Here is a 15,179-nt window from a genome sequence, read left to right as displayed (position 1 = left end):
TGATCAGAGCTGGATACAGTTTTCAGTGTGATTCTGATCAGAGCTGGACACAGCATTTGGTGTGAATCTGATCAGACCTGGATACAGGATTCAGTGTGAATCTGATCAGAGCTGGACACAGGATTCAGTGTGACTGGTCAGAGCTGGAAAGCTGATTTAGTGTGACTATCGTCAGAGCTGGAAAGCTGATTTAGTGTGACTATCATCAGAGCTGGATACAGGATTCAGTGTGACTCTGATCAGAGCTGGATACAGGTTTCAGTGTGACTCTGATCAGAGCTGGATACAGGATTCAGTGTGACTCTGATCAGAGCTGGATACAGGTTTCAGTGTGATTCTGATCAGAGATGGATATAGGATTCAGTGTGACGATGATCAGAGCTGGATACAGGATTCAATGTGAATCTGATCACAGCTGGATACAGGATTCAGTGTGACTCTGATCAGAGCTGGATACAGGATTCAGTGTGACTGATCAGAGCTGGATTCTGGATTCAATGTGAATCTGATCAGAGCTGGATACAGGATTCAGTGTGAATCTGATCAGAGCTGGTTGCAGGATTCAGTGTGACTCTGATCAGAGGTGAATACAGGATTCCGTGTCACTGGTCAGTGCTGGATACAGGATTCAGTGTCACTGGTCAGTGCTGGAATCAGGATTCAGTGTGAATCTGATCGGAGCTTGATACAGGATTCAGCCTGACTTTGAACAGAGCTGGATATAGGATTCAGTGTGAATCTGATCAGCTGGATACAGGATTCAGTGTGACTCTGATCAGAGCTGGATACAGGATTCAGTGTGACTCTGATCAGAGCTGGATACAGGATTCAGTGTGAATCGGATCAGAGCTGGATACAGGTTTCAGTGTGACTCTGATCAGAGCTGGATTCAGTGTGAATCTGATCAGAGCTGGATACAGGATTCAGTGAATATCTGATCAGAGCTGGATACAGGATTCAGTGAATATCTGATCAGAGCTGGATACAGGATTCAGCGTGACTCTGATCAGAGCTGGATACAGGATTCAGTGTGACTGGTCAGAGCTGGATACAGGATTCAGTGTGACTGGTCAGAGCTGGATTCAGGATTCAGTGTGACCCTGATCAGAACTGGATACAGGATTCCGTGTGAATCTAATCCGAGCTGGATACAGGATTCAGTGCGACTGGTCACAGTTGGATACAGGGTTGAGAACGACTGGTCACAGCTGGATACAGGATTCAGTGTAAATCTGATCAGAGTTGGATACAGGATTCGGTGTGAATTGGATCAGAGCTGGATACAGGATTAAGTGTGACTGATCAGAGCTGGTTGCAGGATTCAGTGTGACTCTGACCAGAATTGGATACAGGATTCAGTGTCACTGGTCAGTACTGGATGCAGGATTCAGTGTCACTGGACAGTGCTGGAAACAGGATTCAGTGTCACTTTGATCAGAGCTGGATACAGGATTCACTGTCACTCTGATCAGAGCTGGATTCAGGATTCAGTGTGACTCTGATCAGAGCTGGATACAGGATTCAGTGTGACTCTGATCAGAGCTGGATACAGGATTCAGTGTGAATCTGATCAGAGCTGGATACAGGATTCAGTGTGAATCTGATCAGAGCTGGATACATGATTCCGTGTGAATCTGATCAGAGCTGGATACAGGATTCAGTGCGACTGATCAGAGCTCGATAGAGGATTCAGTGTGACTCTGATCAGAGGGGAATACAGGATTCAGTGTCACTGGTCAGTGCTGGGTGCAGGATTCAGTGTCACTGGTCAGTGCTGGGTGCAGGATTCAGTGTCACTGGTCAGTGCTGGAAACAGGATTCAGTGTGAATCTGGTCAGAGCTGGATACAGTATTCTGTGTGACTCTGATCAGAGCTGGATACAGGATTCAGTGTGAATTTGGTCAGAGCTGGATACAGGATTCAGTGTGACTCTGGTCAGGGCTGGATATAGGATTCAGTGTGAATCTGGTCAGACATAGATACAGGATTCAGTGTGACTCTGATCAGAGCTGGATACAGGATTCGGTGTGACTGATCAGAGCTGGATACAGCATTCAGTGAAAATCTGATCAGAGCTCGATACAGGATTCAGTGTGAATCTGGTCAGAGCTGGATACAGGATTCAGTGTGACTGATCAGGGATGGATATAGGATTCAGTGTGACTATCATCAGAGCTGGATACAGGATTCAGTGTGACTCTGATCAGAGCTGGACACAGGATTCAGTGTGACTGATCAAAGCTGGATACAGGATTTGGTGTGACTCTGATCAGGGCTGGATAAAGGATTCAGTGTGAATCTGATCAGAGCTGGATACAGGATTCAGTGTGAATCTGGTCAGAGCTGGATACAGGATTTGGTGTGACTCTGATCAGACCTGGATACAGGATTCAGTGTGACTGGTCAGAGCTGGATACAGGATTCAGTGTGACCCTGATCAGAACTGGATACAGGGTTCAGTGTGACTGGTCACAGTTGGATACAGGGTTGAGAACGACTGGTCACAGCTGGATACAGGATTCAGTGTAAATGTTATCAGAGCTGGATACAGGATTCAGTGTGAATCTGACCAGAGCTGGTTGCAGGATTCAGTGTGACTCTGATCAGAGGTGAACACAGGATTCAGTGTCACTGGTCAGTGCTGGATGCAGGATTCAGTGTCACTGGTCAGTGCTGGAAACAGGATTCAGTGTCACTCTGATCAGAGCTGGATACAGGATTCAGTGTCACTCTGATCAGAGCTGGATACAGGATTCAGTGTGACTCTGATCAGAGCTGGATACAGGATTCAGTGTGACTCTGATCAGAGCTGGATACAGGATTCAGTGTGAATCTGATCAGAGCTGGATACAGGATTCAGTGCGACTGATCAGAGCTCGATAGAGGATTCAGTGTGACTCTGATCAGAGGTGAATACAGGATTCAGTGTGACTGGTCAGAGCTGGAAAGCTGATACAGTGTGACTATCATCAGAGCTGGATACAGGATTCACTGTGACTGATCAGAGCTGGATACAGTATTCAGTGTGAATCTGATCAGAGCTGGATACAGGATTCATTGGGAATCTGGTCAGAGCTGGACACAGCACTCCTCGGCGTGACTCTGATCAGAGCTGGATACAGGATTCAGTGTGACTGATCAGCGCTGGATTCCGGATTCAGTGTGAATCTGATCTGAGCTGAATACAGGATTCAGGGTGAATCTGATCAGAGCTGGATAGAGGTTTCAGTGTGACTCTGACCAGAGCTGGATATCGGATTCGGAGTGAATCTGATCAGAGCTGGATACAGGATTCAGTGTGACTCTGGTCAGAGCTGGATACAGGATTCAGTGTGACTGATCAGAGCTGGATACAGGATTCACTGACTGATCAGAGCTGGATACAGGATTCAGTGTGACTCTGACCAGAGCAGGATACAGGATTCAGTGTGAATCTGGTCAGAGCTGGATACAGGATTCAGTGTGAATCTGATCAGAGCTGGATAGAGGATTCATTGGGAATCTGGTCAGAGCTGGACACAGCACTCCTCGGCGTGACTCTGATCAGAGCTGGATACAGGACTCAGTGTGAATCTGACCTGAGCTGAATACAGGATTCAGGGTGAATCTGATCAGAGCTGGATAGAGGTTTCAGTGTGACTCTGATCAGAGCTGGATATCGGATTCAGTGTGAATCTGATCAGAGCTGGATACAGGATTCAGTGTGACTCTGATCAGAGCTGGATACAGGATTAAGTGTGAATCTGGTCAGAGCTGGATACAGGATTCAGTGTGACTCTGATCAGGGCTGGATATAGGATTCAGTGTGACTTGTCAGAGCTGGATACAGGATTCAGTGTGACTCTGATCAGAGCTGGATACAGGATTCAGTGCGACTGATCAGAGCTGGACACAGGATTCAGTGTGACTGGTCAGAGCTGCATACAGGATTCAGTGTGACTCTGTGAACAGAGCTGGATACAGGATTCAGTGTGACTCTGATCAGAGCTGGATACAGGGTTCAGTGTGACTGATCAGAGCTGGATACAGGATTCAGTGTGACTGATCAGAGCTGGATACAGGATTCAGTGTGATGAGGATCAGAGCTGGATACAGGATTCAGTGTGACTGATGAGATGTCGATACAGGATTCAGTGTGACGAGGATCAGAGCTGGATACAGGATTCCGTGTGACTGATCAGAGCTGGATACAGGATTCAGTGTGATGAGGATCAGAGCTGGATACAGGATTCCGTGTGACTGATGAGATGTCGATACAGGATTCACTGTGCCTGATCAGAGCTGGATATAGAATTCAGTGTGTGGGCCTGACCAGTTTGATCACACAGTCAAAGTCTATTTTTAACATTCCATCGGTTGAGTTGAATGCTGCTTCTTATATAAGAATTTTGACATTTGGAATAGTAGGCCACTCCGTCCCTCGAGCTTTCTTCATCATTCAATAAGTTCACTGTTCATCTGTGCCCCAACTTCACATTCCCACCTAATCCCGATAATCTTCCACCCTTTTATTTGGACGTTGATCAGTGTGTTTCCTGAAGCTGCCAAGAGCTCTTGCAGCTTCCTTCATTCCTTCCATTGTACAGTTCCTTTCTGCTTTCCACTGCACCTCTTACCTTTAGGCCCACATTTAAATTGTTCGCATCTAATTCTGTCATTTCACAGCAGCAGCCTCTGATTTCACTGCCCGGTACTCCAGCATATTAAAGTTAATATTTACAGGAGTGTCTGAAGCAGGTCATTTATGTAGTTCCAATGCCAGGGTCTTGTCCAGCCACACCTTGTCTCCTGACTCCGGCAGAACCTCCTTGATAAATGCTCCAGGTTTTTTGCGCTTCAACCACTTTTCTTTTCTGTATATTCTCTTGGTTTCCATTGCTTTGTGTTTGAACTTCATGTGCAATTTTTCAAATACATTCTTATAGTGCATGTAGCCAGGCTTGCACAGCTCACTTAGAGGGCACCACGGTAGCAAGGTGGTTAACACAATTGCTTCACAGCTCCAGGGTCCCAGGTTTGATTCTGGCTTGGGTCACTGTCTGTGCGGAGTTTGCACGTTCTCCCCATGTCTGCGCGGGTTTCCTCCGGGTGCTCCGGTTTCCTCCCACAGTCCAAAGATGTGCAGGTTAGGTGGATTGGCCATGATAAATTGCCCTTAGTGTCCAAAATTGCCCTTCGTGTTGGGTGGGGTTACTGGGCTATGGGGATAGGGTGGAGGTGTGGACCTTGGGTAGAGTGCTCTTTCCAAGAGCCGGTGCAAACTCGATGGGCCGAATGGTCTCCTTCTGCACTTAAATTCTATGAAATAGAGTGTAACTTCCCCAGAGAACAATTCATTGTAATTGTCGTTAGATAGGGTTCGGAGAGCTTGGGATTTGATATTTTACTTGGGAAATTCAGAGGCTAGCCTTTGTGGTCTTTCTAATTCCCAGTGTCATGACTGTCCTAATAATCTTTATTAGTATCACAAGTAGGCTTACATCAACCCTGCAATGAAATTACTGTGAAAAGCCCCTGGTTGCCACTCTCCAGCGCCTGTTCGGGTACACTGTGAGAATTCAGAATGTCCAACTGTCGTTTGGGACTTGCGGGAGGAAACCAGAGCGCCCCGAGGAAACCCATGCAGATATGGGGTGTACGTGCAGACTCTGCACAGACAGTGACCCAAGCCGGGAATTGAACCTAAAACCTTGGCGCTGTGAAGCAACAGTGCTAACCACTGTGCTACTGTGCCATATGACTTCCTTGCTGCACACTCGCACTCTCTCCCTTCTCCGTGCCACCTCCCTGCTGACTACTATCCGTGCCACCCCCCTGCTGTCTACTATCTGTGCCACCTACCTGCTGACTACTATCCGTGCCACCTCCCTGCTGTCTACTATCTGTACCACACCCCTGCTGTCTACTATCTGTGTCATTACCCTGCTGTCTACTATCTGTGCCACACCCCTGCTGTCTACTATCTGTGCCACACCCCTGCTGTCTACTATCTGTGCCACCTCCCTGCTGACTACTATCCGTGCCACCTCCCTGCTGTCTACTATCTGTGCCACACCCCTGCTGTCTATTATCTGTGCCACACCCCTGCTGTCTATTATCTGTGCCACACTCCTGCTGTCTACTATCTGTGCCATCTCCCTGCTGTCTACTATCTGTGTCATTACCCTGCTGTCTACTATCCGTGCCACCTCCCTGCTGACTACTATCCGTGCCACCTCCCTGCTGTCTATTATCTGTACCACACCCCTGCTGTCTATTATCTGTGCCACACTCCTGCTGTCTACTATCTGTGCCACACCCCTGCTGTCTATTATCTGTGCCACACTCCTGCTGTCTACTATCTGTGTCATTACCCTGCTGTCTACTATCTGTGTCATTACCCTGCTGTCTACTATCTGTGCCACACCCCTGCTGTCTACTATCTGTGCCACCTCCCTGCTGTCTACTATCTGTGCCACCCCCCTGCTGTCTACTAACTGTGCCAACCCCCTGCTGTCTACTATCTGTGCCACCCCCCCTGCTGTCTACTATCTGTGCCACCCCCCCTGCTGTCTACTATCTGTGCCACCCCCTGCTGTCTACTATCTGTGCCACCCTCCTGTCTACTATCTGTGCCACCCCCCTGCTGTCTACTATCTGTGCCACCTCCCTGCTGTCTACTATCTGTGCCACCTCCCTGCTGTCTACTATCTGTGCCACCTCCCTGCTGTCTACTATCTGTGCCACCTCCCTGCTGTCTACTATCTGTGCCACACCCCTGCTGTCTACTATCTGTGCCAAACTCCTGCTGTCTACTATCTGTGCCACCTCCCTGCTGTCTACTATCTGTGTCATTACCCTGCTGCCTACTATCTGTGCCGCACCCCTGCTGTCTAATATCTGTGCCACCTCCCTGCTGTCTACTATCTGTGCCACCCCCCTGCTGTCTACTAACTGTGCCACCCCCCTGCTGTCTACTATCTGTGCCACCCCCCTGCTGTCTACTATCTGTGCCACCCCCCTGCTGTCTACTATCTGTGCCACCCCCTGCTGTCTACTATCTGTGCCACCCCCTGCTGTCTACTACCTGTGCCACCCCCTGCTGTCTACTATCTGTGCCACCCCCCTGCTGTCTACTATCTGTGCCACCCCCTGCTGTCTACTATCTGTGCCACCTCCCTGCTGTCTACTATCTGTGCCACCCCCTGCTGTCTACTATCTGTGCCACCTCCCTGCTGACTACTATCCGTGCCACCTCCCTGCTGTCTACTATCTGTGCCACACCCCTGCTGCCTACTATCTGTGCCACACTCCTGCTGTCTACTATCTGTGCCACCTCCCTGCTATCTACTATCTGTGTCATTACCCTGCTGTCTACTATCTGTGCCACCTCCCTGCTGTCTACTATCTGTGCCACCCCCTGCTGTCTACTAACTGTGCCACCCCCCTGCTATCTACTATCTGTGCCACCCCCTTGCTGTCTACTATCTGTGCCACCCCCTGCTGTCTACTATCTGTGCCACCTCCCTGCTGAATACTATCTGTACCACCTCCCTGCTGTCTACTATCTGTGCCACCTCCCTGCTGTCTACTATCTGTGCCACCTCCCTGCTGTCTACTATCTGTGCCAACTCCCTGCTGTCTATCTGTGCCATTTCCCTGCTATCTACTATCTGTGCCAACTCCCTGCTGTCTATCTGTGCCATTTCCCTGCTGTCTACTATCTGTGCCACCTCCCTGCTGTCTACTATCTGTGCCACCTCCCTGCTGTCTACTATCTATTTGCCCTTAGTGTTGGGTGAGGTTACTGGGTTATGGGGATAGGATGGAGGTGTTGACCTTGGGTAGGGTGCTCTTCCAAGAGCCGGTGCAGACTCGATGGGCCGAATGGCCTCCTTCTGCACTGTAAATTCTATGATAATCTTTATCACCTCCCTACCGTCTACTTGGGCGGCATGGACTGGTTGGGCCGAAGGGCCTGTTTCCATGCTGTAAACTTCTATGATTCTATGATTCTATCTGTACCACCTCCCTGCTGTCTACTATCTGTGCCACTTCCTTGCTGTCTACTATCTGTGCCACCTCCCTGCTGTCTAGTACCTGTGCCACCTCCCTGCTGTCTACTATCTGTGCCCATCTCCCTGTTCTCTCATTGCCTTTGATGTTTGCATGAAGACTTTGTGCTTTGTTTAATTTCAGATGCATTGTTGTGGAGTGAGGAATTATACTGACTGGACTCAATTTCCATGGTTCGTCCAAAGCGGGAATGACAGTGTTCCTCAGAGCTGCTGTGCCAGGAATTTCACAACATGCAGGGGCGATATGGAAGAGCCAGAACTGCTGTACACACAGGTGGGTGCACAACAATGATCAACTAGGGACGACCTAAATTACACAAAGTTCCAGATAATGCGAACCATAATAATAATAATCTTTATTGTCACAAGTAGCTTACATTAACACTGCAATGAAGTTACCGTGAAAGTCCCCGAGTCGCCACATTCAGGCGTCTGTTCGGGTACACCGAGGGAGAATTCAGATTGTCCAATTCACCTAACCGCACGTCTTTCAGGACTTGTGGGAGAAAACGAGAGCACCCGGAGGAAACCCACACTAACATGGGGAAAACGTGCAGACTCCATACAGACAGTACCCAAGCCGGGAAATGAACCCGGCTTGGGTATGATATAATTGGGATTACGAAGACGTAGCTGCAGGGTGACCAGGGATGGGAACTGAATGTCCGAGGGTATTCAGTATTTAGGAAGGACAGGCATAAAAGAAAAGGTGGTGGTGTGGCACTGCTGGTTAAAGAGAAAATTTACACAATAGTGAGAAAGGATATTAGCTCTGACAATGTGGAGTCTGTATGGATAGGGATGAGAAATACCAATGGGCAAAAAACATTAGTGGGTGTCATATATAGATCCCCAAATTGCAGTGGTGATGTTGGGAATGGCATTAAACACAAAATTAGAGATGCATGTAATAAGGGAATATCGGTGATCATGGGTGATATTAATCTTCACATAGATTGGGCAAATCAAATTAGCCACAATGCCATAGAGAAGTAATTCCTGGAGTGTATACGGGATGGTTTTCTTGACCAATATGTGGAGGAACCAACTGGAGAGCAGGCCATCTTAGACTGGATACTGTGTAATGAGAAGAGAGTCATTGCCAATCTGGCTGTGCGAGACCCCTTGGGGATGAGCGACCATAACATGATAGAATTTTTTTATCAAGATGGAGAGTGAAGTAGTAGCGTCGGAACTGGGGTGCTGAATCTTAATAAAGGAAACCATGAAAATATGAGGTGTGAGTTGGCCTTGATAGATTGGGGAGAGTTACTTAAAGGGATGACAGTGGCTAGATAATGGCAAACATTCAAGGAACGCATGGGGGAACTGCAGCAACCTGTCTGGCACAAAAGCAAAGGTCATAACAGGGCCAATCCATGGCTTTCAAAGGAAATTAGCAATAGTATCCAATCCAAGGAAGAAGCATACAGTTTGGCCAAGAAAGATAATAGGTCTGAGGATTGGGAGCAGTTTAGAATTCAGCAAAGAAGGACCAAGGGATTGATTAAGAAGGAGAAAATACAGTACGAAAGTAAGCTTGCAGGGAACATAAAGACTGACACTAAGAGTTGCTATAGATATGTGAAGAGAATGAGATTGGTAAAGAGAAATGTAGGCCCACCACAGACAGAAACAGGGGAATGTATAATAAAGGGACTAAGAAATGTCTCCAGATCACTTGATGATTTCAAAGTAATACCTGTTTCTGTAAGGAATGCAAACCCACTGTCTTTGTTAAAAAGGGTCTTTGACTTATATTGTTGTTAGGAAAGTTACTAAGGGTTATCTATAGAGTATTGTATCTTTGGGGGGGTATCAGTGTTGGTAGGTGATAAGATGTTTACTGTGTGTTTATAAAATGTTAACTGGATTCATAGAATAAACATTGTTTTGTTTAAAATTACTTGAGATCTCTGTTGCATCACGCCTGTAAAGTGGGCCCTTGTGCTCCCCATAACCAAAATCTATTAAAAGTTGGGGTCAGGTGAACTCCATGATATACTTTGGTGTTCTCTAAACCCTGGCCCATAATAATTGGGGGCTCGTGGGGTAAAAGTCTATATTTCGTGATTGGGTTGGCTTAGTGAACTTAAAGACAGTGAGGGGTGAGCATTTCAGGTGTGGTACTCCAGTTTAAGTAGGGTGTGTGTTGTGGACAATGGCTCTTTCAGAGGCTCGGAGGTTTTTGGGGGTGGAGAAGGTCACACGCAGTACCTTACGAACGGAGACTAAAAAAAGGCTTTTAGATTTGGCAAAACCATTGTAGTTAATGTTGCCTGACAGCATATGAAAAGAAGAAGTACTTATGGCGGTAGCTGAGCATTTAAAATACCTGAAATACAGTCTGACTCATTAGAAATGGCAGAAATTCAGTTACAGATTAAACAACTTGAAAAAGAATTAAAGCAGCTTGAATATGAAATGAGGGGAAAAGAAAGAATAGCCCTAGCAGAACAACAAGGAAGAGGAAGGGAGGTACAGATCAGGGAAAAAGGAAAAAGAGAGAGAAAGAGATAGAGAGGAAAAAGAGAGAGAGAGGAAAGGGAAAAGAGAGAGAGTTTGAACTTCAGAAAATGGCCATGAAACATAACAGTCAGTTAAAATTGGCGGATGTAAAGGGAAACGTACAGTTTGAGGATGGTGATGAGGACAAAGAGAAAGAGACATAGTCGAAGGCTTGGTGGGGATCTACTTAAATATATCCAAGCATTGCCACGGTTTGATGAGAAGGAGGTAGAAGCCTTGTTCATTTCATTTGAGAAGGTAACTAAACAAATGAAATGGCCATAGGACATGTGGGTATTACTGATTCAAACAAAGCTGGTAGGTAGAGCTAGTGAAGTGTTTGCATCACTTTCAGAGAAGGTATCTGGGACGTATGAGGAGGTGAAAAAATCCACCTTGGGTGCATATGAACTAGTGCCTGAAGCCTACAGACAAAGGTTTAGAAATTTAAGGAAAGAACCTGGTCAAACATACTTGGTGTCTGAAAAGATTAAACAGATTAATTTTGATAGGTGGATAAGGGCTTTGAAAATAGACTAAACGTATGACGCTCTCGGAGAAATTATACTTTTGGAGGAGATTAAAAATTCAATTCCTGATGTAGTGAGAACTCATGTGGAAGAGCAGAGGGTTAAAACTGCGAGAATAGCAGCAGAAATGGCAGATGATTATGAATTAGTTCATAAATCAAAGTTTGGTTTCTGACATCAGTTTCAGCCTGTGAAGGATAGAAACTGGGGAAAAGAGAACATAGAACATTACAGCGCAATACAGGCCCTTCGGCCCTCGATGTTGCGCCGACCTGTGAAACCACTCTAAAGCCCATCTACACTATTCCCTTATCGTCCATATGTCTATCCAATGACCATTTGAATGCCCTTAGTGTTGGCGAGTCCACTACTGTTGCAGGCAGGGCATTCCACGCCCTTACTCTCTGAGTAAAGAACCTACCTCTGACATCTGTCCTAATTCTATCTCCCCTCAATTTAAAGCTATGCCCCCTCGTGCTAGACATCACCATCCGAGGAAATAGGCTCTCACTGTCCACCCTATCCAATCCTCTGATCATCTCGTATGCCTCAATTAAGTCACCTCTTAACCTTCTTCTCTCCAACGAAAACAGCCTCAAGTCCCTCAGCCTTTCCTCATAAGATCTTCCCTCCATACCAGGCCACATTCTGGTAAATCTCCTCTGCACCCTTTCCAATGCTTCCACATCCTTCCTATAATGTGGCGACCAGAATTGCACGCAATACTCCAAATGCGGCCGCACCAGAGTTTTGTACAGCTGCAACATGACCTCATGGCTCCGAAACAAAATCCCTCTACCAATAAAAGCTAATACACCGTACGCCTTCTTAACAACCCTCTCAACCTGGGTGGCAACTTTCAGGGATCTATGTACATGGACACCGAGATCTCTCTGCTCATCCACACTGCCAAGAATCTTATCATTAGCCCAGTACTCTGTCTTCCTGTTATTCCTTCCAAAATGAATCACCTCACACCTTTATGCATTAAACTCCATTTGCCACCTCTCAGCCCAGCGCTGCAGCTTATCTATGTCCCTCTGTAACTTGTAACATCCTTCCGCACTGTCCACAACTCCACCGACTTTAGTGTCATCTGCAAATTTACTCGCCCATCCTTCTACGCCCTCCTCCAGGTCATTTATAAAAATGACAAACAGCAATGGCCCCAAAACAGATCCTTGTGGTACACCACTAGTAACTGGACTCCAGTCTGAACATTTCCCATCACCCACCACCCTTTGTCTTCTTCCATCTAGCCAATTTCTTATCCAAACTGCTAAATCACCCTGAATCCCATGCCTCCGTATTTCCTGCAGTAGCCTACCGTGGGGAACCTTATCAAACGCTTTACTGAAATCCATATACACCACATCAACTGCTTTACCCTCATCCACCTGTTTGGTCACCTTCTCAAAGAACTCAATAAGGTTTGTAAGGCATATTCAAGTGGTAGAGGTAACTGATCTGATGGGAGATAATGAGGAGAGTGTACCTCAGATTAAAAAAGAAATCCAGGAGGGTGGAAGAGAAATGAAAAGTTTCAAATGTTTTCACTGGAATAAACTAAACCACGTAAAGTCACAGTGTTGGTGATTGAAGAAAAGCACTGGGAAGGCTGATTTGGTAAAACAGGATAAGTCGGAGGTGTTTGTGAAAGTGGTAAAGGAAAGCCCAAGTGAAGCGAAGGGGGTGCAAAAGATTGTACAGCCTGATCAAGAGGTGATTGATAAGATGGTGCCAGATCTCTTTAAAGAATTTACTTGTATGGGTAAAGTTTAGTCAGGCGTACCAAGAGGAGTAGGTAAAGAAGTCACAATTTTAAGAGATACGGGAACTAATCAATCTTTGATGGTAAGAGATGAGGAGTTATATAGTTTGAGAGGATTATTGCCAGAAATGGTGGTAATATGTGGAATTCAGGGTGAGAAGAGTAGTGTTCCATTATATAAGGTAAGGTTGGAAAGTCCAGTGAAGACTGGTGAAGTGGTAGTAGGAGTAATAGAGAAACTATCTTGTCCAGGAATACAGTTAATCTTGGGTAATGATATAGCTGGATCGCAGGTGGGAATGGTTGATAAGATGTGGAAAATCAGACAACTGAAGTGTTGAAGGATGAATATCCTGGGATTTTTCCGGATTGTGTCGTAACAAGGTCACAAAGTCACATGTTAAGACAAGAGGAGAAATCAAAGAGTGAAGATAAAGTTGAAGTGCAATTATCAGAAATGATTTTTGATCAGATGGTTAGAAAAGAACAAGAACAGGTGGAGGATGAGGTGGATATTTTTAGTTGCGGAAAATTGGCGGAGTTACATCAGAAAGATATAGAAATAAAACGGATGTATGAGAAAGCATATACGGAAGAGGAATCTGTGTGTATACCAGAATGTTATTACCGTAAAATAATGTCGAGATGAGAAAATGGAGACCTTTACATATGCAGGCGGCTGAGAAGTGGTCAGAACTTCCTCAAGTGGTATTGCCAGTAGGGTATAGAAAGGAGGTGTTGCGAGTAGCACATGAGGTACCAGTGGGAGGTCATTTGGGAGTCAGGAAAACTCAAGCTAAAATACAAAAACATTTTTATTGGCCTGGACTACATAAGGATGTAATTAAATTTTGTTGATCATGTCACACATGTCAAGTAATAGGGAAACCTCAAGCAGTGATAAAATCAGCACCCTTCATACCCATTCCAGCATTTGCGGAACCTTTTACTAGAGTCTTAATTGATTGCGTCGCTTCCTAAAACGAAAAGTGGGAATCAATATCTTTTGACTATAGGTTTCCAGAGGCCATTCATATGTCCAGCAATATGACAGCTGGAAAGATTGTGGAGGAGTTACTTAAATTCTTTACTAGATATGGGCTACCCACAGAAATACAATCTGATCAAGGATCAAATTTTATCTCAAGGTTATTCACAGAAGTTATGGATAGTTTAGGAATAAAACAATTTAAATCAATTGCGTACCATCCAGAATCGCAGGGAGCGTTAGAAAGGTGGCATCAGACATTAAAGACAATGTTGAGGGCTTATTGTCAAGATTATCCAGAGGATTGGGATAAAGGAATTCCATTCGTACTGTTTGCAATTTGGGATGCACCGAATGGGTCAACCAAATTCAGTCCTTTTGAACTAATTTTTCGTCATGAGATAAGAGGACCACTTAAATTGATTAAGGAAAAATTGGTGAGTGAGCAGTCGGAACTTACATTAGGGAACGATTAAATAGAGCAGGTGAATTGGCTGGACATAGATACATCGAAGATAGGAGCAGGAGGAGGCCTTTTGGCCCTTCGAGCCTGATTCATCACGATCATGGCTGATCAACTCAATAGCCTAATCTTGCTTTCTCCCCAGAGCCTTTGATCCCATTCTCCTCAAGTGCTATATCCAGCCGCCTCTTGAATATATTCAAAGTTTTAGCATCAACTACTTCCTGTGGTAATGGATTCCACAGGCTCACCATTCTTTGTATGAAGAAATGTCTCCTTATCTCTGTCTAAAATGGTTTACCCTGAATCCTCAGGCTGTGAACCCTGGTTCTGGACACACCCATCATTGGTAACATCTTCCCTGCATCTACCCTGTCTAGTCCTGTTAGAATTTTATAAGTCTCTATGAGATCCCCCCTCATTCTTCTGAACTCCAGTGAGAACAATCCCAACCTAGTCTATCTCTCCTCATATGACAGTCCCGCCATCCCTGGAATCAGTCTGGTAAACCTTTGCTGCCCTCCCTCGAGAGCAAGAACATCCTTCCTCAGAGAAGGAGGCCAAACCTGCACACAATACTCCAGGTATGGCCTCACCAAGGCCCTGTACAATTGCAGCAACACATCCCTGCTTCTATACTCAAAACCTCTTGCAATGAAGGCCAACATCCCATTAGCTGCCTTTACCGCCTGTTGCTCCTTCAGCGAATGGTGCACAAGGACACCCAGGTCCCGCTACACACACCCCTCTCCCAATTTACAACCATTCAGGTAGTAACCTGCCTTCCTGTTTTTGCTTCCAAAATGAATAACCTCACACTTATCCAAATTATACTGCATCTGCCATTGGTTCGCCCACTCG

At 45.9% G+C, this 15,179-nt stretch overlaps 1 protein-coding gene across 3 annotated transcripts in view; it reads left to right on the top strand.

Annotated features, from left to right (window-relative positions):
• LOC140395311 (tetraspanin-3-like) overlaps positions 1-15,179 on the top strand; it is a 50,320-nt gene that overhangs the window by 17,425 nt on the left and 17,716 nt on the right. For all 3 annotated transcript variants that reach the window (XM_072482924.1, XM_072482923.1, XM_072482925.1), the window contains one exon: positions 8,180-8,332. In XM_072482924.1, the coding sequence (XP_072339025.1) occupies positions 8,180-8,332 (153 nt within the window). The remainder of the gene's footprint in view (positions 1-8,179; positions 8,333-15,179) is intronic.

The sequence above is a fragment of the Scyliorhinus torazame genome, chromosome 18 (genome assembly GCF_047496885.1).
Source record: "Scyliorhinus torazame isolate Kashiwa2021f chromosome 18, sScyTor2.1, whole genome shotgun sequence".
Taxonomy (NCBI): Eukaryota; Metazoa; Chordata; class Chondrichthyes; order Carcharhiniformes; family Scyliorhinidae; genus Scyliorhinus; species Scyliorhinus torazame.
This window is presented reverse-complemented; position numbering and strand designations above follow the sequence as displayed.